This window comes from Oncorhynchus keta, chromosome 20, assembly GCF_023373465.1.
Source record: "Oncorhynchus keta strain PuntledgeMale-10-30-2019 chromosome 20, Oket_V2, whole genome shotgun sequence".
NCBI classification, from domain to species: domain Eukaryota; kingdom Metazoa; phylum Chordata; class Actinopteri; order Salmoniformes; family Salmonidae; genus Oncorhynchus; species Oncorhynchus keta.
This window is the reverse complement of record NC_068440.1, coordinates 3,305,561-3,329,110: the sequence shown is the minus strand read 5'-3', so window position 1 is coordinate 3,329,110 and position 23,550 is coordinate 3,305,561. Positions and strand designations below refer to the sequence as shown.

At 43.5% G+C, this 23,550-nt stretch overlaps 1 protein-coding gene across 2 annotated transcripts in view; it reads right to left on the bottom strand.

Annotated features, from left to right (window-relative positions):
* LOC118399161 (zinc finger protein ZFPM2-like) overlaps nt 1-23,550 on the bottom strand; it is a 107,775-nt gene that overhangs the window by 3,372 nt on the left and 80,853 nt on the right. For both annotated transcript variants that reach the window (XM_035794995.1, XM_035794996.2), the window contains 2 exons: nt 9,155-9,361; nt 8,273-8,509 (listed from right to left, as the gene is read on the bottom strand). In XM_035794995.1, the coding sequence (XP_035650888.1) occupies nt 8,273-8,509; nt 9,155-9,361 (444 nt within the window). The remainder of the gene's footprint in view (nt 1-8,272; nt 8,510-9,154; nt 9,362-23,550) is intronic.

Here is a 23,550-nt window from a genome sequence, read left to right as displayed (position 1 = left end):
AGTAGAGTGCTCTATTCTGTTTCTTTTTACCCTAAAACAAAATCCCTAGTCCTTGCCGATGGCAAGCATACCCATAGCATGATGCAGCCACAACCATGCTTGAAAATATGAAGAGTGGCATTGTGATGTATTGTCTTGGATTTACCCCTAACATAACACTTTGTATTCGGGCTCCCGAGTGGCGCACCAGTCTAAGGCACTGCATCTCAGTCCCCCAGGCTGTATCACATCCGGCCGTGATTGGGAGTCCCATAGGGCGGCGCACAATTTGCCCAGCTTCGTCCGGGTTTGGCTGGTGTAGGCCGTCATTGTAAATAATAATTTGTTCTCAACTGACTTGGCTAGATAAAAAAAAAGGTTCAATATTTTTAACTAGAAGCGTGTCTATTACCAAGTAAATGCAATTCGGACACAGGAGTATACCCAACAGCACATATTTGTTTGAGAGGGAATTGTTAGTTGAAGAAAGTTACGGTTAAACAGGCTAGAGGCTATTTTGTTGAATTACATTTTTGATTTTGGGTGTATTTACCGACGGCTGGGATACAGTTGAAGTCAAAAGTTTACATACACTTAGGTTGGAGTCATTAAAACTTGTTTTTCAACCACTCCACAAATTTCTTGTTAACAAACTATAGTTTTGGCAAGTCGGTTAGGACATCTAATTTGTGCATGACACAAGTAATTTTTCCAACAATTGTTTACAGACAGATTATTTCACTATATCACAATTCCAGTGGGTCAGAAGTATACATACACTAAGTTGACTGGGCCTTTAAACAGCTTGTAAAATTCCAGAAAATGATGTCATGGCTTTAGAAGCTTCTGATAGGCTAATTGACATAATTTGAGTCAATTGCAGGTGTACCTGTGGATGTATTTCAAGACCTACCTTTCAAACTCAGTGCCTCTTTGCTTGACATCATGGGAAAATCTAAAGAAATCAGCCAAGACCTCAGAAAAACAAATTGAAGACCTCCACAAGTCTGGTTCATCCTTGGGAGCAATTTCCAAACACCTGAAGGTACCACGTTCATCTGTACAAACAAAAGTACTCAAGTATAAACACCATGAGATCACGCAGCCATCATACCGCTCAGGAAGGAGACGCATTCTGTCTCCTAGAGATTAATGTACTTTGGTGCGAAAAGCAAATCAATCCCAGAACAACAGCAAAGGACCTTGTGAAGATGCTGGAGGAAACAGGTACAAACGTATCTATATCCACAGAAAAACAAGTCCTATATCGACATACCCTGAAAGGCCACTCAGCAAGGAAGGAGCCACTGCTCCATAAAAAAGCCAGACTACGTTTTGCAAGTGCACATGGGGACAAAGACTGTACTTTTTGGAGAAATGTCCTCTGGTCTGATGAAACAAAAATAGAACTGTTTGGCCATAATGACCATCGTTATATTTGGAGGAAAAAGAGGGAGGCTTGCAAGCAGAAGAATAACATTCCAACTGTGAAGCATGGGGGTGACAGCATCATGCTGTGGGGATTCTTTGCTGCAGGAGGGACTGGTGCACTTCACAAAATAGATGGCAGCATGAGGGAGGAAAATTATGTGGATATATTGAAGCATCATCTCAAGACATCAGTCAGGAAGTTAAAGCTTGGTCGCAAATGGGTCTTCCAAATGGACAATGACCCCAAGCATAATTCCAAAGTTGTGGCAAACTGGCTTAAGGAAAACAAAGTCAAGGTACTGGAGTAGCCATCACAAAGCCCTGACCTCAATCCTATAGAAAATATGTGGGCAGAACTGAAAAGGCGTTTGCGAGCAAGGAGGCCTACAAACCTGACTCAGTTACACCAGCTCTGTCTGGAGGAATGGGCCACAATTCACCCAACTTACTGTGGGAAGTTTGTGGAAGGCTACCCAAAACGTTTGACCCAAGTTAAACAATTTAAAGGCAATGCTACCAAATACGAATTGAGTGCATGTAAACTTCTGACCCACTGGGAATGTGATGAAAGAAATAAAAGCTGAAATTCTGACATTTCACATTCTTAAAATTAAGTGGTGATCCTAACTGACCTAAGACAGGGCATTTTTATTATGAATAAATGTCAGGAATTGTGAAAAACTGAGTTTAAATGGATTTGGCTAAGGTTTATGTAAACTTCCATCTCCAACTGTATTTTACAAATGAGCCCTGCACAATACAAAAACAAGCATATTTCACCTTTATTTAACCAGGTAGGCTAGTTGAGAACAAGTTCTCATTTGCAACTGTGACCTGGCCAAGATAAAGCATAGTAATTCGACACATACAACAACACAGAGTTACACATTGAATAAACAAAACAGTCAATAATACAGTAGAACAACAGAAAACAAAAAGTATATATACAGTGAGTGCAAATGAGGTAAGTTAAGGCAATAAATAGGCCATGATGGCGAAGTAATTACAATATAGCAATTAAACACTGGAATGGTAGATGTGCAGAAGATGAATGTGCAAGTAGAGATACTGGGGTGCAAAGGAGCAAGATAAATAAAAAGATACTGTATGGGGATGAGGTAGGTAGATAGATGGGCTGTTTACAGATGGGCTATGTACAGGTGCAGTGATCTGTGAGCTGCTCTGACAGCTGGTGCTAAAAGCTAGTGAGGGAGATATGACTCTCCAGCTTCAGAGATTTTTGCAGTTCGTTGCAGTCATTGGCAGCAGAGAACTGGAAGGAAAGACGACCAAAGGAGGTATTGGCTTTGGGGATGACCAGTGAAATATACCTGCTACAGAACGTGCTATGGGCGCTGCTATGGTGACCAGTGAGCTGAGATAAGGTGGGGCTTTACCTAGCAGAGACTTACATATGACCTGGAGCCAGTGGGTTTGGCGACGAGTATGAAGCGAGGGCCAACCAACGAGAGCGTACAGGTCACAATGGTGGGTAGTGTATGGGGCTTTGGTGACAAAATGGATGGCACTGTGATAGACTGCATCCGGTTTGTTGAGTGTTGGAGGCTATTTTATAGATGACATCACCAAAGTCGAGGATCGGTAGGATGGTCAGTTTTACAAGGGTGTGTTTGGCAGCATGAGTGAAGGATGCTTTGTTGCGATATAGGAAGCCAATTCTAGATTTAATGTTGAATTGGAGATGTCAGTCTGGAAGGAGAGTTTACAGTCTAACCAGACACATAGGTATTTGTAGTTGTCCATGTATTCTAAGTCAGAGCCATCCAGAGTAGTGATGCTGGACGGGCGAGCAGGTGCGGGCAGTGATCGGTTGAATAGCATGCATTTAGTTTTACTTGTGTTTAAGAGCAGTTGGAGGCCACGAAAGGAGAGTTGTATGGCATTGAACCTCGTCTGGAGGTTAGCTAACACAGTGTCCAAAGAGGGGCCAGAAGTATACAGAATGGTGTCATCTGCATAGAGGTGGATCAGAGAATCACCAGCAGCAAGAGCAACATCATTGATGTATACAGAGAAGAGAGTCGGTCCGAGGATTGAACCCTGTGGCACCCCCATTGAGACTGCCAGAGGTCCGGACAACAGACCCTCCAATTTGACACACTGAACTCAGAGAAGTAGTTGCTAAACCAGGCGAGGCAATAATTTGAGAAACCCAGGCTATCGAGTCTGCCAATAAGAATGTGGTGATTGGCAGAGTCGAAAGCCTTGGCCAGGTCGATGAATACGCCTGCACAGTAATGTCTCATATCAATGTCGTTTAGGACCTTGAGCGTGGCTGAGATGCACCCATGACCAGCTCTGAAACCAGATTGCATAGAGGAGAAGGTACGGTGGGATTCGAAATGGTCGGTAATCTATCTGTTAACTTGGCTTTCGAAGACCTTAGAAAGACAGGGTAGGATAGATATAGGTCTGTAGCAGTTTGGGTCTAGAGTGTCACCCCCTTTGAAGAGAGGGATGACCGCGGCAGCTTTCCAATCTTTGGCAATCTCAGACGATACGAAAGAAGAGGTTGAACAGGCTAGTAATAGGGGTTGCAACAATTTCGGCAGATCATTTTAGAAATAGAGGGTCTAGCCCGGCTGATTTGTAGGAGTCCAGATTTTGCAGCTCTTTCAAAACATCAGCTATCTGGATTTCGGTAAAGGAGAAATGGTGGGGACTTCGGCGGGTTGTTGTGGAGGGTGCCGGGAAGTTGAACGGGGAAGGGGCAGAAAGGTGGAATGCATGGCCAGCCATAGAGAAATGCTTATTAAAATTCTCAATTATAGTGGATTTTTCGGTGGTGACAGTGTTTCCTAGCCTCAGAGCAGTGGGCAGCTGGGAGGAGGTGCTCTTATTCTCCATGGACTTTACAGTGTCCCAGAACTTTTTTGAGTTAGTACTACAGGATGCAAATGTCTGTTTGAAAAAGCTAGCCTTAGCTTTCCTAACTGCCTGTGTATATTTGTTCCTAACTTCCCTGAAAAGTTGCATATCACGGGGGCTATTCGATGCTAATGCAGAACGCCACAGGATGTTTTTGTGCTGGTCAAGGGCAGACAGGTCTGGAGTGAACCACAGACTTTATCTATTCCTAGTTCTACATTTTTTGAATGGGGCATGCTTATTTAAGATGGTGAGGAAGGCACTTTTAAAGAATAGCCAGGCTTCTACTGACGGGATGAGGTCAATGTCATTTCAGGATACCCCAGCCAGGTCGATTAGAAAGGCCTGCTCGCAGAAGTGTTTCAGGGAGCGTTTGACAGTGATGAGTGGTGATCGTTTGGTCGCAGACCCATTACGGATGCAGGCAATGAGTCAGTAATCGCTGAGATCTTGATTGAAAACAGCAGAGGTGTATTTGGAGGGCGAGTTAGTTAGGATGACAACTATGAGGGTGCCCGTGTTTACGGATTTGGAGTTGTACCTGGTAGGTTCATTGATATATATATGCCATTTAGCAGACGCTTTGATCATTTGTGTGAGATTGAGGGCATCAAGCTTGGATTGTAGGATGGCCGGGGTGTTAAGCATGTCCCAGTTTAGTTCACCTAGTAGCACAAGCTCAGAAGATAGATGGGGGGCAATCAATTCACATATGGTATCGAGGGCACAGCTGAGGGCAGAGGGAGGTCTATAGCAAGCGGCAACAGCGAGAGACTTGTTTCTGGAAAGGTGGATTTTTAGAAGTAGAAGCTCGAATTGTTTGGGTACAGACTTGGATAATATGACAGAACTCTGCAGGCTATCTTTGCAGTAGATTACAACACCGCCCCCTTTGGCAGTTCTATTTTGGTGAAAATGTTATAGTTAGCGATGGAGATTTCAGGGTTTTTGGTGGTTTTCCTAAACCAGGATTCAGGCACGACTAAGACATCCGGGTTGGCAGAGTGTGCTAAAGCAGTGAGCAAAACAAACTTAGGGAGGCTTCTAATGTTAACATGCATGAAACCAAGGCTTTTACGGTTACAAAAGTCAACAAATGAGAGCACCTGGGGAGTGAAGCTAGGCACTGCAGGACCTGGATTAACCTCTACATCACCAGAGGAACAGAGGAGAAGTAGGATAAGGGTACGGCTAAATGTTATACGAACTGGCCATCTAGCACGTTCGGAACAGAGTAGAAGGAGCAGGTTTCTGGGCACGATAGCATAGATTCAAGGCATAGTGTACAGACAAAGGTAAGGTAGGATGTGAGTATATTGGAGGTAAACCTAGGCATTGAGTAATGAAGAGAGAGATATAGTCTCTTGAGACATTTAAACCAGGTGATGTCATCGCATATGTAGGAGGTGGAACAACATGGTTGTTAAGACATATTGAGCAGGGCTAGAGGCTCTACAGTGAAATAAGACAGTAATCACTAACTATTGATATTAGAGAGAGGCATGCGTAGCCAAGTAAACATATGGGTCCAGTGAGTGGTTGGGCTGACTGGGAACACGGCGATTTAGATAGTTAGCAGGCCGATGCTAACACACTAACAGTTAGTAGGCCGGGGCAAAACAAGCTAGCAGTTAGCAGACCGGGGCTAAACAAGCTAGCAGTTCGCAGACCGGGTTAACAAGCAAGCAGTTAGCAGACCGGGGTTAGCCAGCAAGCAGTTAGCAGACCGGGGCTAGCAGTTAGCAGACCGGGGCAGGCAAGCTAGCAGTTAGTAGACCGGGGCTAACAAGTTAGCTTTTGGGGGACGTCGCGATGGGGGTAAGTGTTTTTGCCTCTTCGTGCGGTGACGTCAATAGACCAGTCGTGGAGTTAGTAGGGTTCCAAGAAGCTCTAGGTAGCTAGCAGATTAGCAGAATGGGCATTTAGCGGGCGTTGCGCCTGAGGGGCCTTTTGGAATCCTCGAGCAGATGATGTCGGTATTCCAGTCATAGAGGATCAGTGGGGTTTCGTGCCCCGTACCGGCAGTAGAAGGGGTCCAGATATTGTAGCCCAGGAGTGGACTTCGGTAGTAGCACAGGAGCCCTGGCCGGGCTAGCTTCAGGCTAATTGGTGCTTGCTCCGGGATGGAAACGCTAGCCAGGAGTGGTCACCCGGGATTGCGGTTAGCTAGTTGCGAAGATCCATATGAAAATGTTTATGGTTTATGGTAGGAATTTGGGGATATGGAGAGAAAAATAGTTCCGGTAATGCTCTGATTTGAAACGCGTACGAGCTGGCGAGAGCTTTCTGAGCTAAAGGTTAGCTGATGACCGCTAGCAATGGTTTGCTAACTGATAGCTGGTAGGTAGTTAGCTGGATAGCTTCAGTTGAGGTATTCCAGTTCGGAGTTAAACAGAAATACTTTAGAAAAAAGCAGATCCACTGTCACGCCCTGGTCGAAGTATTTTGTGTTTATCTTCATGTATTGGGTCAGGCCAGGGTGTGGCATGGGGTTTTTGTTTTGTGGTGTGTTTTGTCTTGGGGTTTTGGTGTGTATGTATTGGGATTGTAGCTAGTGGGGTGATCTAGCAAAGTCTATGGCTGTCTGGAGTGGTTCTCAATCAGAGGCAGGTGTTTATCGTTGTCTCTGATTGGGAACCATATTTAGGCAGCCATATTCTTTGAGTTTGTCGTGGGTGATTGTCCTTTGTGTCCTTGTAACTGTCTAGTGTTAGTTTGCACCAGTTTAGGCTGTTTCGGTTTTCATTACGTTTATTGTTTTTTTGTATTGATTTGTGTTTACTTAGTTTATATTAAACATGAATCTCAATAGCCACGCCGCATTTTGGTCCGACTCTCTTTGCCATACAGAAAACTGTTACATCCACGCCACATTGGGTGAGAGTATTTAGAAGTTGAGGTTTAGGAAAATATTTTAAAAAATATATGCGAAGAAAAAAATGTAGAAAATATATACAAGGGACACGACAGGACAAAAGACAAAGACGTCTGACTGCAACGCCATCTTGGAAGAACAACATATGCAACAGGCAAGTATAGATAAACATAAATAGTTGGACTAGTAACTGAAAGGTTGCAAGTTCAAATCCCCGAGCTGACAAGGTACAAATCTGTCGTTCTGCCCCTGAACAGGCAGTTAAAACACTGTTCCTAGGCCGTCATTGAAATTAAGAACTTGTTCTTAACTGACTTGCCTAGTTAAATAAAAGGTTAAAACATTTTTTTTTAAATAAAAATCCTCCGTCTGCTGTCTGAATTGCCCTAGGGACTTCCAATCAAAAAGTATTTGAGATTATTCCAAACATTGGGTGCAAAAGAAATTAAAAGCCGATTTACCTAGCTCTGTAGACACAAAATGAGTCTCCAAAGTTAACCAACTTGTAGTTTTAAACTTAACAGTTATGTTAGGTAAGTCGGAAGCTTTTGGAGCAAGACTTTGTTTAAAGGCCCAGTCAACTTAGTGTATGTAAACTTCTGACCCACTGGAATTGTGATACAGTGAATTCTAATTGAAATAATCTGTCTGTCAACAATTGTTGGAAAAATGACTTGTCATGCACAAAGTAGATGTCCAAACCGACTTTTCAAAATCTATAGTTTGTTAACAAGACATTTGTGAAGTGGTTGAAAAGCAAGTTTCATGACTCCAACCTAAGTGTATGTAAACTTCCCACTTCACCTGTATGTGATCTCTGTTGAAATAAAGGTCAATAATAATAAATAGGAGGAACAGACACAGTTCTTGCACTGCAACAGAGATTGATTGTTGATCCTAGAAATACAAGGATGTGACTCCTAAGGATGTGACACCTAATCGGAAGGTATAAATACATGATTCTGTGAATTGTATGAGTGCTTTTGTAGCTGCAACGCCCAGTGTGTTGAATACATCTAGTTTGACTTTTGGTATCCGACTAGATTTGTACCAGAACTTAGAATCTAACAATGTCAACATATTCTCCTCTCAGCTTACCATTGTGGGTGTTTAAGTGCATCTCCAAGGCCTGCTGTACTGATCCAGTTAAATTGCAGTGTGGGTAGGGGCCGGGGCCTACGTTGGGCATGTGATGGGGACCACTCTTCCTGTCTAACTGCTCTGCCATCATGTCTGAGTCCCTCTGTCTCCCACTGCAATAGTACATCAGATGAGCCTGCAGGTTCCTCTCACTGCGGTACCATATCCCACACGCCTTACAAGGGAAGATGTCCTCTGCAGAAAGACAGAGATGAATACAGAGATGAGGTGAGGTTCACCCCATTAGGCCTACCATGTACAGTGCATTGAGCACTGGAAAAGCATTATAAATCCAACCGATCATGATGAATACACACACATAGACATTAGAATCACATCTCACTGTACTTAATCGACTCTCTAAAAAGCCTCAGTGCGGTCTCATGGGTGAGGAAAGCGTTTTAGCTTAAAGTTAACTTACATTTTTCACCAGGGCTGGAATAGACTGTCAAACAGTGATGATCTGAACCCAATAGACCTCAATCAGCGTAAATGGGCTGTTATTTGATGGGGGTGCTGTCTATGTGGATGAAGAGTAAATACTTAATTTTAACACAAACTGAAGGTCAAGGAGAACCCGTAGGCTCTTATACTTGCCAAACAGACTAATCTAAGCTGAGATAGCTAATTGACAAACACACACGCATTCACACGCACACACACAAAAATACAAACTTACGTACACAGACAAACACACACAACTATGCATGGATGGACACATACCCACACACGCACACACATCAACACAGTCGTGAAGAGGGCACAACAACGCCTTTTCCCCCTCAGGAGGCTGAAAAGATTTGGCATGGGCCCTAGTCTCCTAGGCTTAGATGTACTTACTATTGACAATAGCGTTGGGAAGTATGGATGCCATGTTTGCCTGTTGGGGCAATAGTTGGATGGAGTCCAGCAATCTGGCCGGGTACATTCCCTCAGAGAGAGCTGCCTGGTTGACCGCCTGAAGACGGGAGTAGAAGTCCACAGCAAACGCAGCTAGCTCCTCTCCTTCGATGATGGGTTTGGTTGTAGTGCACCAAAGTTGTCCACCTGAGAAAAAAAAAATGTGTTCTTCTTTGTAGTAATCAGGTAGAAACTGTGTACTTATAATGTCTGAATATCAGTTAAAAGATGTATTGTAGAAAAAAAGACTATGCCTGCAATAATACTCCAATGTTGTATCGTAAAGTATATGGTATGCTCTCTGCTTCAGCTCGCACACTGTACAATTTCTTAGGGCTAGGCTACATGATTAATAGGTCAAATTCAGATAGACCAGCTTGAACATTATATAAAGGAATTCTCTCTGTGCAAGTCAAACATGAGTAAAACCCATGTAGTCCACCGCATTCAATATAAATGAACAGGCACCTGTGGAACGGTCGTTAAGACACAAACAGCTTACAGACGGTAGGCAATTATGGTCACAGTTATGAAAACTTAGGACACTAAAGAGGCCTTTCTACTGACCCTGGAAAACACCAAAAGAAAGATGCCCAGGGTCCCTGCTCATCTGCGTGAACGTGGGTTAGGCATGCTGCAAGGAGTCATGAGGACTGCAGATGTGGCCAGGGCAATAAATTGCAATGTCCGTACTGTGAGATGCCTAAGACAGTGCTATAGGGAGACAGGGTGGACAGCTGATCGTCCTCACAGTGGCAGACCATGTGTAATAACACCTGCACAGGATCGGTACATCCGAACATCACACCTGCGGGACAGGTACAGGATGGCAACAACAACTACCCAAGTTACACCAGGAACAAACAATCCCTCCATCAGTGCTCAGACTGTCCGCAATAGGCTGAGAGAGGCTGGACTGAGGGCTTGTAGGCCTGGTGTAAGGCAGGTCCTCACCAGACATCACCGGCAACAGCATTGCTTATGGGGACAAACCCACTCTCGCTGGACCAAACAGGACTGGCGAAAAGTGCTCTTCACTGACGAGTCTCGGTTTTGTCTCACCAGGGGTGATTTGCGTTTATCATCGAAGGAATGAGCGTTACACCGAGACCTGTACTCTGGAGCGGGATCGATTTGGAGGTAGAGGGTCCGTCATGGTCTGGGGTGGCATGTCACAGCATCATTGAACTGAGCTTGTTGTCAGTGTGGGCAATCTCAACGCTGTGCGTTACAGGGAAGACATCATCCCTCATGTGGTAGCCTTCCTGCAGGCTCATCCTGACATGACCCTCCAGCATGACAATGCCACCAGCCATACTGCTCGTTCTGTGGTGATTTCCTACAAGACAGGAATGTCTGTGTACTGCCATGGCCAGCGAAGAGCCCTGATCTCAATCCCATTGAGCAAGTCTGGGACCTGTTGGATCGGAGGGTGAGGGCTAGAGCCATTCCCCTCAGAAATGTCTTGGAACTTGTAGGTGCCTTGGTGGAAGAGTGGGGTAATATCTCACAGCAAGAACTGGCAAATCTGGTGCAGTCGATGAGGAAGAGATGCACTGCGGTACTTAATGCAGCTGGTGGCCACACCAGATACTGACTGTTACTGTTACTTTTGATTTTGACCCCGCCTTTGTTCATGGACACATTATTCCATTTCTGTTAGTCACATGTCTATGGAAGTTCAGTTTATGGCTCAGTTGGTGGATCTTGTTATGTTCATACAAATATTTACACGTTAAGTTTGCTGAAAATAAACACAGTTGACAATGAGAGGACGTTTCTTTTTATTCTGAGTTTACATCCTAGAACAAAACACTTTTAACATGAAAGTCACGGAAAATCTAATTCTAGAAGCCTTGGCATGGAACATTCCACAGGAGGCCAGAGAACAAACTAATTAGGCAGAAGAACAAGAAAGGAGGGCTTTGGAGCCATGATAACATTTATCTCTCTCCCAATGACAGCCTCTCCATCTTTTAATATGACTATTTACAAAAGTCTGGCTGCCGAGATAACGTGCTAACCATGATACGTTGGAGCTAAACACTAGAAGAAAGACACAGGGTACTGACAGACCAGCTGGACAATGCTTCTGCTCTCCATTTAAAGATGTGCACGGCAAACACACAAAACAATCATACGCATGTGAATGGAACTAGTATGATTGACTTCAGCTAAAGCCAGAGCCTTATGTTGAGACAATTGCTATTTCAACATTACATGTAAATGTGGTGGATTCACATAACCTTCAAATTATAATTGCAGGTGATTTCTTAGCAAGGTACTACATTTTAAAAATATACTGTTTATAGTAACAAGTAAGAATTCAAAGAAAATTCTGCCAATCACTTCTCAAAGCCAAGCAGCAACAGCAGCAACAAAGGTTTGTAAAGGATGAAATTGGCCTGTATCACAACCAGCCGTGATTGGGAGTCCCATAGGGCGGTGCACAATTGGCCCCGCGTTGTCCGGGTTTAGCCGGTGTAGGCCGTCTTTGTTAATGAGAATTTGTTCTTAACTGACTTGCCTAGTTAAATACAATAAAAATGCCATTCCTTTCTTTCCCTTGTAGCAGTTGATCAAGAGGTGACACCTCTTCTCCACAAGGTGGCGATCTCTCCATGGATTACTGTTACCACACTGCACTTCGTCATAAACAAGTCATAAACAAGCAATGAGATGGGAATTAAGAGTATTTCAACATTTTATTATAATTTGATTTGTCTCTAATTAACATTTTTCTTGCTCATATACCAGAATCAATTGCATTCTCAGTCAGGGAATCCAGATTACACAGAGATTCACATGACATTAGACATACCATAGCATACAGAGGGGGGTAGCCTAACATACCATACCTTTGACAGTTACGCTTTAACAGTCACTTTTTACAAATCACATTTTATTGCTCACATACACATATTTAGCAGATGTTATTTTTTTATATTTTAACTAGGCAAGTCAGTGAAGAAAAAATATTTATTTACAATGACGGCCTACCCCGGCCAAACCCAGACGACGCTGTGCCAATTGTGCACCACCCTATGGCACTCCCAATCACAGCAGGAAGTGATACAGCCTGGATTCAAACCAGGGACTGTAATGACACCTCTTGCACTGAGAATGCAGTACCTTAGACCGCTGCGCCACTCGGGAGTTATTGCAGGTGTAATGAAATGCTTGTTTTGGACTATTAAACCAGCGTTAAATGGACACTACAGTGGTAAAAGGCTGCCCTTGCTACTTTGTTATGATTAGCTCCCCAGGAGGCCTAAACCTTTTATGTCCAAAGATCTATTAAATCGGAACTCAGAACACTAAAACTACGTTTCGGAGTGCAGTTTCCCTTAGCTTGAACCACAAATCAAAAGCTTGCACTGAGAACAAAACAACAACAACCTCCATTAGTGAAGATGGGACTGCATGTTTCAGAGGAGGGGGAGGGACGGGGAGGGCCCCCGTCCCTGGTACCATTCTGTCATCCTGGCACGGTCTCTGAACCCCCCTCCACTCCCCCTCCATCCAACCCGCACCCCTCCTGGTATCAGCACGCTGCCATCTGCGCCCTGCACCTGTGTCCTCATTGATCGCAATGCCAGAGCACTAGATCAAACAGACAGCGGAGAGGACAGCAGCACGAAGCGACTGAACATCCGCTACAATCCCAGGGCCAGGATGCTTGTTTAGGGGTAATGCATATTTCATATTCATATTTATTTTCCGTCCTACTTATGGGTGGGGCCGGGGGGTGGGGGTGCAGTGAGTTTTGAGGGTCTTTACGCATATGTAAAAAAAATTCTACCTGTGTCCAATTTTCTCATTTTGGGAGTGCGAGTTGAGTGAGTTTCTTGACGGACTGTTATTGGTGTGGGTAACCAGCTGCTGTCAGTCTGCTGCTGCTTTACTGGCTGGATGAGCTAAGCTCCTGCAAAGTGCCAGTCAGACAGACAGTCCTCTCCTAGTCTCCATCTAACTCTTGTCTTCCTCGATTGCCTCAGTACATGAGCCAACAAACTTCCCCTCCCTTTGGTCTTTGTTTCCTCTCTTCCAACAGACTCAAAGACCCAGAGCCAACAAATGTCCACCTCAATCTAAATGATGGTCTTTGTTTATCCAAGTCTTAAAGTTACGGCATTGTAATGGGTTTGTGGGATTAATGTAACAGGGAGGCTCCTCCAGGGAGGAAGAGGAGGACAGTTCTCCTCATGATTTTAAAGGAACGTTCTGGACATTTTGTACCCCAAAATCATTTCCCAGATCACATTACAAACATGTAGGACTGTGAAAACAGCTTCCAAAGGAGTTCTGTAGAGCAAAAGTTATGTATGGTTATGTTCCAGATTTGACCCTCAGTGACCCCGAGCTTCTCTCGTTACTACTGTCAGAGAACCATGAGTAGAAGTCATGAGTAGAATGGCTGCTGCAAGCAATGACCCCCTTGCAGAGTTGGACGAGTACAACTTTTATCAAGTTTTGTTGAATAATCAGAATCACCTTTATTCGCCAAGTACATTTACACATAACCGGAATTTGACTGAGTGAGAAGGTGCTGCCAGCAGTAGACAATATACAAACAGAATACACAGAATACAATATCGGAACAGCAAGCAGCTGCAAAGCTGTGGAAGCTCGTGAAACACTGACTATGTGGAATCCGCCCTGACTGTAATCACTACAGAGACAGAGGGCAGAACACTTTTGTCAAGTTGATGCCCAATTGTCCGACTTGTGCCTACATGTTGACTGCATGAACTTTACAAAAATCATGTGATCAAAGGTCATAAAGTTTGGACTGCAATCGACTGCAAGTTTCTTCAGTTGCTCTTCACCAACTTAATCCTGCAACCATTACCTGCATTGTGGGAGACTATTATCAACCAATCGTCCCCCCCCCCCACACGCGAATGTGACCAAAGACTTGCCACAATTCATGTGTACGATGTACACACACATTTCCAGTTTGTGAGTGTGTGATATGGGGGTTGGAGACATGTTTATTTCCACATTATCAGGAACAACTTTTATAAACAATGGCAACACTACCATGTTGCAGTGAGCCCTGCTGTTGGAAAACCACATCAGTGTCCGACTTTCGGCTGTCGCAGATTAACCTCCCCCTACGTCACTCCTCGACTTTTGTCTACAGTTGGTTGCTTTCGCCTCATCACTCAAATGATCCCAGAGTAAGTGTTTTGCGACTGCTAGCTAATGCTTTTATATCGTCATCTTTTCATATAGTGTTGTGTGCATTGAGGTTGTGTATCGTTACTAGATTCACTTCGAGTTCTGCCTGTTTTTAAAAATGTATTATTCAGAGCTAGTGCCAATCTAACACACATCTAGTTTAGACACTCCTCCACGTACCTGCCTTCCAGGCATCATCGAAGCTGTAGTAATATCATGAGTCAAACAAATGACTTCCTGGTTGGATAAAATACAATTGTATTGTTTATTAGCGCGATTGTTTGTTTTTTCTTGGCCAATTTGGATAACTAGGGCCATTAACAACTTGTGGTGAAGTCTTGGAGACATGCTGTGGAACGTTCCTTTAAAACCAGATGTAACTAAATGTCATCCAAAATGTCATCTACGTAATCACCAAAAGTAACAATTTATCATGAGAGGGCCATAAACAATAACTATACTGAACAAAAATATAAATGCAATATGTAAACTGTTGGTCCCATTTTTAATAAAATAAAATAAAAGATCCCAATAAATGTTCCATACACCACAAAAAGCTTATTTCTCTAAAATGTCTGTTAACATCCCTGTTAGTGAGCATTTCTCATTTGCCAAGATAACCCATCCGCCTGACAGGTGTGGCATATCAAGAAGATGATTAAACATGATCATTACACAGGTGCACCTTGTGCTATGGACAATAAAAGCCCACTCTAAAATGTGCAGTTTTGTCACACAACACAATGCCACAGATGTCTCAAGTTTTGAAGGAGCGTGCAATTGGCATGTTGACTGCAGGAATGTCCAACAGAGCTGTTGCCAGATAATTGAATGCTAATCTCTTTGCCATAAGCATCCTCCATCTTCGTTTTAGAGAATTTGGCAGTACAACCAATGGGCCTCACAACCGCAGACCATGTGTAACCACGTCCAGGACCTCCACATCCGGCTTCTTCACCTATGGGATCGTCTGAGGAGGGGTGCTGAGGAGTATTTATGTCTGTAATAAAGCCCTTTTGTGGGGAAAAACTGATTCTAATTGGCTGGGCCTGGCTCCCCAATGGGTGGACCTGGCTCCCAAATGGGGGGGCCTGTGCCCTCTCAGGCCCACCCATGGCTGTGTCCCTGCCGAGTCATATGAAATCCATAGATTAGGGCCTAATGAATTCATTTCAATTGAATGATTTCCTTCTATACTATGAACTGTAGCTTTGAAATAGTTGCATTTTCGAATATATTAACTTTTCAGAATAGTAATGCCGCATACTCAAAGAAAGGTTCAAATCTCACCTTTCTGGTAAAAATAGTTATAAATTACTCTGAGGTTTAGTCAGTTTTGAAGACATAAGCTCAAGTGCACAGTATAAATATGGTAGAAATATTCAAATATGATATTTTATATGATTTTATTTCCTATTCAACAAAACTATGAATTAGGCTTGAAATTACTTACAGTATATGCTTTCCGAATCACATTATAAAACTACTAACTATAAGATTTCACTTTCCTTATAACTGTAAAATACACATTTGTATGTTTAGAGAAAATGTGCTTATTTTCTAAAGGTCTTTCTTGATCAAAAGGTCAGTCACCATCACTGTAAACATTTTACAAAGCTCGAGCTTGGCTTCCTGAGCTCGTTCATCTTATATTAAACTTCTCCGTCTATGAGAAATAGAAAGCGTTTTTTGTTTAAAATCTATATAAATTATTTTAGATTAATGGCTATAAATTGATCTCGGAATGTGCTACCATGCTGCGCTACGATGTAACAATTGCAGGCATGTGCTTTGTCTGTGGTCGGAACCGGTACCAGAACCACGAAGGTCCCTTACATCTAAGAGGATAAATTATTTAGGAAAACCTAAAAATGTGAACAGAGAAACATATTCACCAGATCCACATATCAGTTCAATGGGGGTATAATTGATAATGGTAGAGAGTATCAAATAATGACAGAACAATTCTTGTAGACCTTTGGATGGTCTTTTAAAAGTTGGTCAGAACACTCCACTGAGAAGTTCTTCATTCCTGATTTTATTTTCAAAACTAGCTAAATAAATGACAATTACATAGCTTTCTTGTGTTCTTCTATGGAAACAGTATAAAACCCTCACGAACAGCTAAATAAATATGAGCAGATTATACACCCCATTATCCTCCTCCAGTCCTCCCACCCTGCATCCCACAAGCATTCCGTAATGGAAAGCAATGTCTTCCACTTAACACACAGATCCAGACGCTCCCTATGATGGAGACTGCTCTGTTTATTAATGATGGATTTTGGAATGTCGACGCAATGCAGAACGTTATCAGCCCGCAAACAATCCCCACTGCCAATGGTTCCAACCCTGACAGGCTATAGCCCTGTGCCTCATTAGCCCAGACATATTTCATCCAGAAGTTTATTATCAAATGTGACACCTGCATCTCTGAATGACACTTCCGCCTTCATTGGCATGTATTTGGGTGAGCGGCCTCCAAGGTGCTTTGTGGAGATTAAGAGGGAGAAAGACAGGGAGCGAGAGAATGAGCGCTTATTTTATCATTTAGCAGGTCTGGACTGAATCCAAAGGAGTTTTTGTCTTGTTGTTGTAATTGGAAAGGCTTTTAAGTGATAACACAGCTGTTGAGGAATATGAATATGGAGAGAGTGTGGCAGAGCTGCCTGAACCCTTCCAACCTCACTATGCACTCTCTACATTTTTGGCAAATGCTTATTTTGCTGAACAACAGAGGCTGTTTCATGGTTCTGGACAAACCAGATCACTTAGAGTTCCAATGCGCCAATTGTTTGCTTGCCTAGGATTATAGGCTTGATCACCGCAGGTCGCCAGCCTACGAAAGAAACTGTAGAAAACTAAGAGTGGAATGTTTGCGCTTGTTGGATGCATCTCCACCTTGTCGTTTGTCGTTATCCAACTGCCCGGTGTTGCACAGAGCTCCCCATTAAATAGCGGAGTCGAAGGATCAATCAACGATGGTCGCATGTCGTCGAGCCGTGGAAGACGAAGAAAGCGGCCTCCCGCAAAGCAGTCTACACTCCCAACGAGAAGCCCGGAGCTGATACAAACAACGAATAGTTTGGCCATCCTGGAGTCTGATCTTCCTGCACCTTCGTCGCTAGGGGTCTGCGGCCGCGTGCCTAATCCTACAATTTCGAAGTCGACGTCGGCAACCTTCCGTCAACCTTTACCCCTAACATAGATAACATGATAATAACTACTTCTGCTAAGCTTCCCAGTAAAGCAAGTAAGCATCACAGACGAAAAGGGCTCAAAACAGCCCACGTTAACATATGTAGCTTAAGAAACAAGGTTCATGAAATCAATAATTTGTTAGTAACAGATGACATTCATATTCTGACTATGTCTGAAACTCACTTAGATAATACCTTTGATGATACAGTGGAAGCAATACATATGGTGTCGGTGTTTCTGTTTATATTCAGAACCTCATTCCTGTAAAGCTCAGAGAGGATCTCATGTTAAATACTGTTAAAGTAATATGGCTGCAGGTTCATCTGCCTCACCTAAAGCCCATTCTTGTAGGAGGGTGCTATAGACCACCAGGTGTTAACAATCAGCATCTGGATAAAATTAGTGAAATGCTTGATAATGTATTAGATATAAACAGAGAGGTATATTCTCTGGGTGATTTGAATATTGACTGGCTTTCATCAAGCTGCCCACTTAAAAATAAGCTTCAAACTGTAAGCACTTGCCTGAAACCTGGTTCAAGTTATCAGTCAACCTACTGTACAGGGGTAGTTACAAACAGCACAGGAATGAAATCATCAACATGTATTGATCACATACAGTTGAAGTCGTACGTTTACATACACTTAGGTTGGAGTCATTAAAATGTGTTTTTCAACCACTCCACACATTTCTTGTTAACAAACTACAGTTTTGGCAAGTCGGTTAGGACATCTACTTTGTGCATGACACAAGTCATTTTTCCAACAATTGTTTACAAACAAATTATTTCACTAATAATTCACTGTATCACAATTCCAAGGGGTCAGAAGTTTACATACACTAAGTTGACTGTGCCTTCAAACAGCTTGGAAAATTCCAGAAAATTATATAATGGCTGTAGAAGCTTCGGATAGGCTAATTGACACCATTTGAGTTAATTGGAGGTGTACCTGTGGATGTATTTCAAGGCCGACCTTCAAACTCAGTGCCTCTTTGCTTGACATAATTGAAAGTCAAAAGAAATCAGTCAAGACCTCAGAAAAAGAATTGTAGACCTCCACAAGTCTGGTTCATCCTTGGGAGCAATTTCCAAACACCTGAAGGTACCACGTTCATCTGTACAAACAATAGTACGCAAGTATAAACACCAAGGGACCACACAGCCATCATACCGCTCAAAAAGGAGTCGCGTTCTGTCTCCTAGAGATGAACGTACTTTGGTGAGAAAAGTGCAAATCACTCCCAGAACAACAGCAAAGGACCTTGTGAAGATGCTGGAGGAAACAGGTACATAAGTATCTATATCCACAGTAAAACAAATCCTATATCAACATAACTTGAAAGGGCGCTCAGCAAGGAAGAAGCCACTACTCCAAAACTGACATAAAAAAACCAGACTACAATTTCCATCTGCACATGGGGACAAAGATCATACTTGTTGGAGAAATGTCCTCTGGTCTGATGAAACAGAAATAGAACTGTTTGGCCATAATGACCATTGTTATGTTTGGAGGAAAAAGGGGGAGGCTTGCAAGCTAAAGAACACCATCCCAACCGTGAAGCACGGTGGTGGCAGCATCATAATATATGCCATTTAGCAGACGCTTTTATCCAAAGCGACTTACAGTCATGTGTGCATACATTCTACGTATGGGTGGTCCTGGGAATCGAACCCACTACCCTGGCGTTACAAGCGCCATGCTCTACCAACTGAGCTACAGAAGGACCTCATGTTGTGGTGGTGCTTTGCTGCAGGAGGGACTGGTGCTGTTTTTCCTGAAAGCTCTCTGTTCCATTGGATGCCTTGCCTCCATTTAAAGGGATATCAACCAGATTCCTTTTCCTATGGCTTGCTCAAGGTGTCAACAGTTTTTAGACATAGTTTCAGGCTTTTATTTTGAAAAATGAGTGAGAAAGATAACATAGCGTCAGTGGATAGCTGGGTGTTCGCAGAGTTTTGCTTGCGCAACAGAGTGGGGCAGCCATTGTCTCTTCCTCTCCTATTGAAAAAGTGACAGTCCCGGTTGATAAATTATAGATTATATATTATAATAACAACCTGAGGATTGATTATAAAAACGCTTGACATGTTTCTGTGGACATTACGGATAATATTTGGAATTTTCATCTATGATGTCATGACCGCTCGAGCATGTGGATTTCTGAACATAATGCGAGAAACAAATGGAGGTATTTTGGATATAAAAATAATCTTTATGGAACAAAAGGAACATTTATTGTGTAACTGGGAGTCTCGTGAGTGAACAACATCCGAAGATCATCAAAGGTAAGCGATTTAATCTATTGCTTTTCTGACTTTCGTGACCTATCTACTTGGCTGCTAGGTGAGATGAGAGAGATGTTCCTACATAAACGCTTGTTATGCTTTCGCCGAAAATATGTATTGAAATCTGACATGCCAGGTGGATTAACAACAGGCTAAGCTGTGTTTTGCTATATTGCACTTGTGATTTCATGAAAATGTAATATTCTTAGTAATTTAATTTGAATTTGGTGTGCTGCAATTCAGCGGTTGTTGATGAAAATGATCCCGCTAACGGGATGGGTGCGTCAAGAAGTTAATAACCTCTTAGAGCTCCCCCTCTATACTGCCCCTGTTGGAGAAAGTGCGTACCCATAGTAAACTGAAAATATTTTTTCCCAAAATTGCTAATATATGCATATAAAAATTATTATTGAATAGAAAACACTGCTAGCAGCTAACACCCGCTTGCCTTTTGTTTCGGTGGTTATCTAATATAAATATGTGCTATGTTTTCGCCGTAAAACATTTTAGAAATCTGACTTGCTGGGTAGATTATAGATATAGAGATAGATTAACAAGATGTTTATCTTTCATTTGAGCTATTGGACTTGTTAATGTGTGGAGGTTAAATATTTTCAGGAATATTTTTTCGCATTGTGCGTTATGGTAATGAGCTTGAGCTGTAGTCACGATCCCGGATCCGGGATGGGGAGTTCTAAGAGTTAAACAACACAATGTAACTCCAAGTCAATCACACTTTTGTGAAATCAAACTGTCCACTTAGGAAGCAACACTGATTGACAATACATTTCACATGCTGTTGTGCAAATGGAATAGACAACAGGTGGAAATTATAGGCAATTAGCAAGACACCCCCAATAAAGGAGTGGTTCTGCAGGTGGTGACCACATACCACTTCTCAGTTCCTATGCTTCCTTGCTGATGTTTTGGTCACTTTTGAATGCTGGTGGTGCTTTCACTCTAGTGGTAGCATGAGACGGAGTCTACAACCCACACAAGTGGCTAAGGTAGTGCAGCTCATCCAGGATGGCACATCAATGCGAGCTGTGGCAAGAAGGTTTGCTGTGTCTGTCAGCGTAGTGTCCAGAGCATGGAGGCGCTACCAGGAGACAGGCCAGTACATCAGGAGACGTGGAGGAGGCCGTAGGAGGGCAACAACCCAGCAGCAGGACCGCTACCTCCGCCTTTGTGCAAGGAGGAGCCGGCGGAGCACTGCCAGAGCCCTGCAAAATTACCTCCAGCAGGCCGCAAATGTGCAAACGGCTCAGAAACAGACTCCATGAGGGTGGTATGAGGGCCCGACGTCCACAGGTGGGGTTGTGCTTACAGCCCAACACCGTGCAGGAGGTTTTTCATTTTCCAGAGAATACCAAGATTGGCAAATTCGCCACTGGCACCCTGTGCTCTTCACAGATGAAAGCAGGTTCACACTGAGCACATGTGACAGACGTGACAGTCTGGAGACGCCGTGGAGAACGTTCTGTTGCCTGCAACATCCTCCAGCATGACCGGTTTGGCGGTGGGTCAGTCATGGTGTGGGGTGGCATTTCTTTGGAGGGCCGCACAGCCCTCCATGTGCTCGCCAGAGGTAGCCTGACTGCCATTAGGTAACGAGATGAGATCCTCAGACCCCTTGTGAGACCATATGCTGGTGCGGTTGGCCCTGGGTTCCTCCTAATGCAAGACAATGCTAAACCTCATGTGGCTGGAGTGTGTCAGCAGTTCCTGCAAGAGGAAGGCATTGATGCTATGGACTGGCCCGCCCGTTCCCCCGACCTGAATCCAATTGAGCACATCTGGGACATCATGTCTCGCTCCATCCACCAACGCCATGTTGCACCACAGGCTGTCCAGGAGTTGGCGGATGCTTTAGTCCAGGTCTGGGAGGAGATCCTTCAGGAGACCATCCGCCACCTCATCAGGAGCATGCCCAAGCGTTGTAGGGAGGTCATACAGTTACGTGGAGGCCACACACACTACTGAGCCTCATTTTGACTTGTTTTAAGGACATTACATCAAAGTTGGATCAGCCTGTAGTGTAGTTTTCCACTTTAATTTTGAGTGTGACTCCAAATCCAGACCTCCATGGGTTGATCAATTTGATTTCCATTGATAATTTTTGTGTGATTTTGTTGTCAGCACATTCAACTATGTAAAGAAAAAAGTATTTAATAAGAATATTTAATTCATTCAGATCGAGGATGTGTTATTTTAGTGTTCCCTTTATTTTATTTACCCCTTCAACTTAGTGGATTTGGCTATTTCAGCCACACCCGCTGCTGACAGGTGTACAGAATCGAGAACACCGCCATGCAATCTCCATAGACAAACATTGCCAGTAGAATTAATGGCCTTACTGAAGAGCTCTGACTTTTAACGTGGCACCATCATAGGATGCCACCTTTCCAACAAGTCATTGCCCCGGTCAAATGTAAGTGCTATTATTGTGAAATGGAAGCATCTAGGAGCGACAACGGCTCAGCCGCGAAGTGGTAGGCCACCAGAGCTCACAGAACGGGACAGCCGAGTGCTGAAGCGCGTAGCGCTTAAATTTTTTTTGGCCTGTCCTCGGTTGCAACACTCACTACCAAGTTCCAAAATGCCTCTGGAAGCAAAGGCAGCACAAGAACCGTTCGTCGGGAGCTTCATGAAATGGAGCTCATGGAGCTCCCGACGAACAGCTGCAACCCCAACGAACACCTTTGGGATGAATTGGAATGCCGACTGCGAGCCAGGCCTAATCACCCAACATCAGTGCCCAACCTCACTAATGCTCTTGTGGCTGAATGGAAGCAAGTCCCTGCAGCAATGTTCCAACATCTAGTAAAAAGCCTTCCCAGAAGAATGGAGGCTGTTATAGCAGCAAAGGGGGGGGGACCAACTCCACTTTTGGTCATGTAGTGTATCTCTGCTCGGATCAGTCAAACAGAGACTGGCCAGGTTTACTCTCAGGGTGTCGGTATACTACACTATACTTTTCTGTGGCCACGGTTGGTGCAGAAGGTTGTATAGTTGGTTGTGGGTAGATGGATACATCATTTGATCTATGGCATCTAGTTACTATGTAAGCCCTGGCTCTTGCTTGATTACAGCAAGGACGTAGCCCTAATTAGTTGGTCCTTGGTTGGTGTAACCAGTAACACTATGATCAAATTGAGGCCCATTTAACACATCATTATGTTCCTGGAAATGTAATCCTAATGTTTTTGATTTTCATAATTTAAACTGAAGAGGTGGTACTGTAGCATATTCATGCATACAGATATTTTAATTGCATTTAAAAATGAGCTATTTTGAGGTAAGTAGGAATGCTCTGGAACACTTAAGAGGGATATGCATGATGTATAATAAACAAAGCACATCATAATCTTTGTGTGGTTAAAAAAAGGAAAGAGGGAAATACAAAGAGAGGCATCCTCTGTTCCTGAAAAGCTTAAGGGATCACTCCTCCTGTCCTGTCAGATACTTTCCTCCTTCTCTCTCTCTCTCTCCCTCCCTTCTTCCCTCCCTCTATCCAGGATGGTTGCCCATCTCTGTGCCAGGATTATTCCTGTTGGGCCTGTTACTTTACACTCCCTCTGCCAGGATCTCTGGGGCTGTTACGTTTTACTCCCTGTGCCAGGATCTCTGGTGCTGTTACTTCTCACTTCCTCAAAGTGTGGGA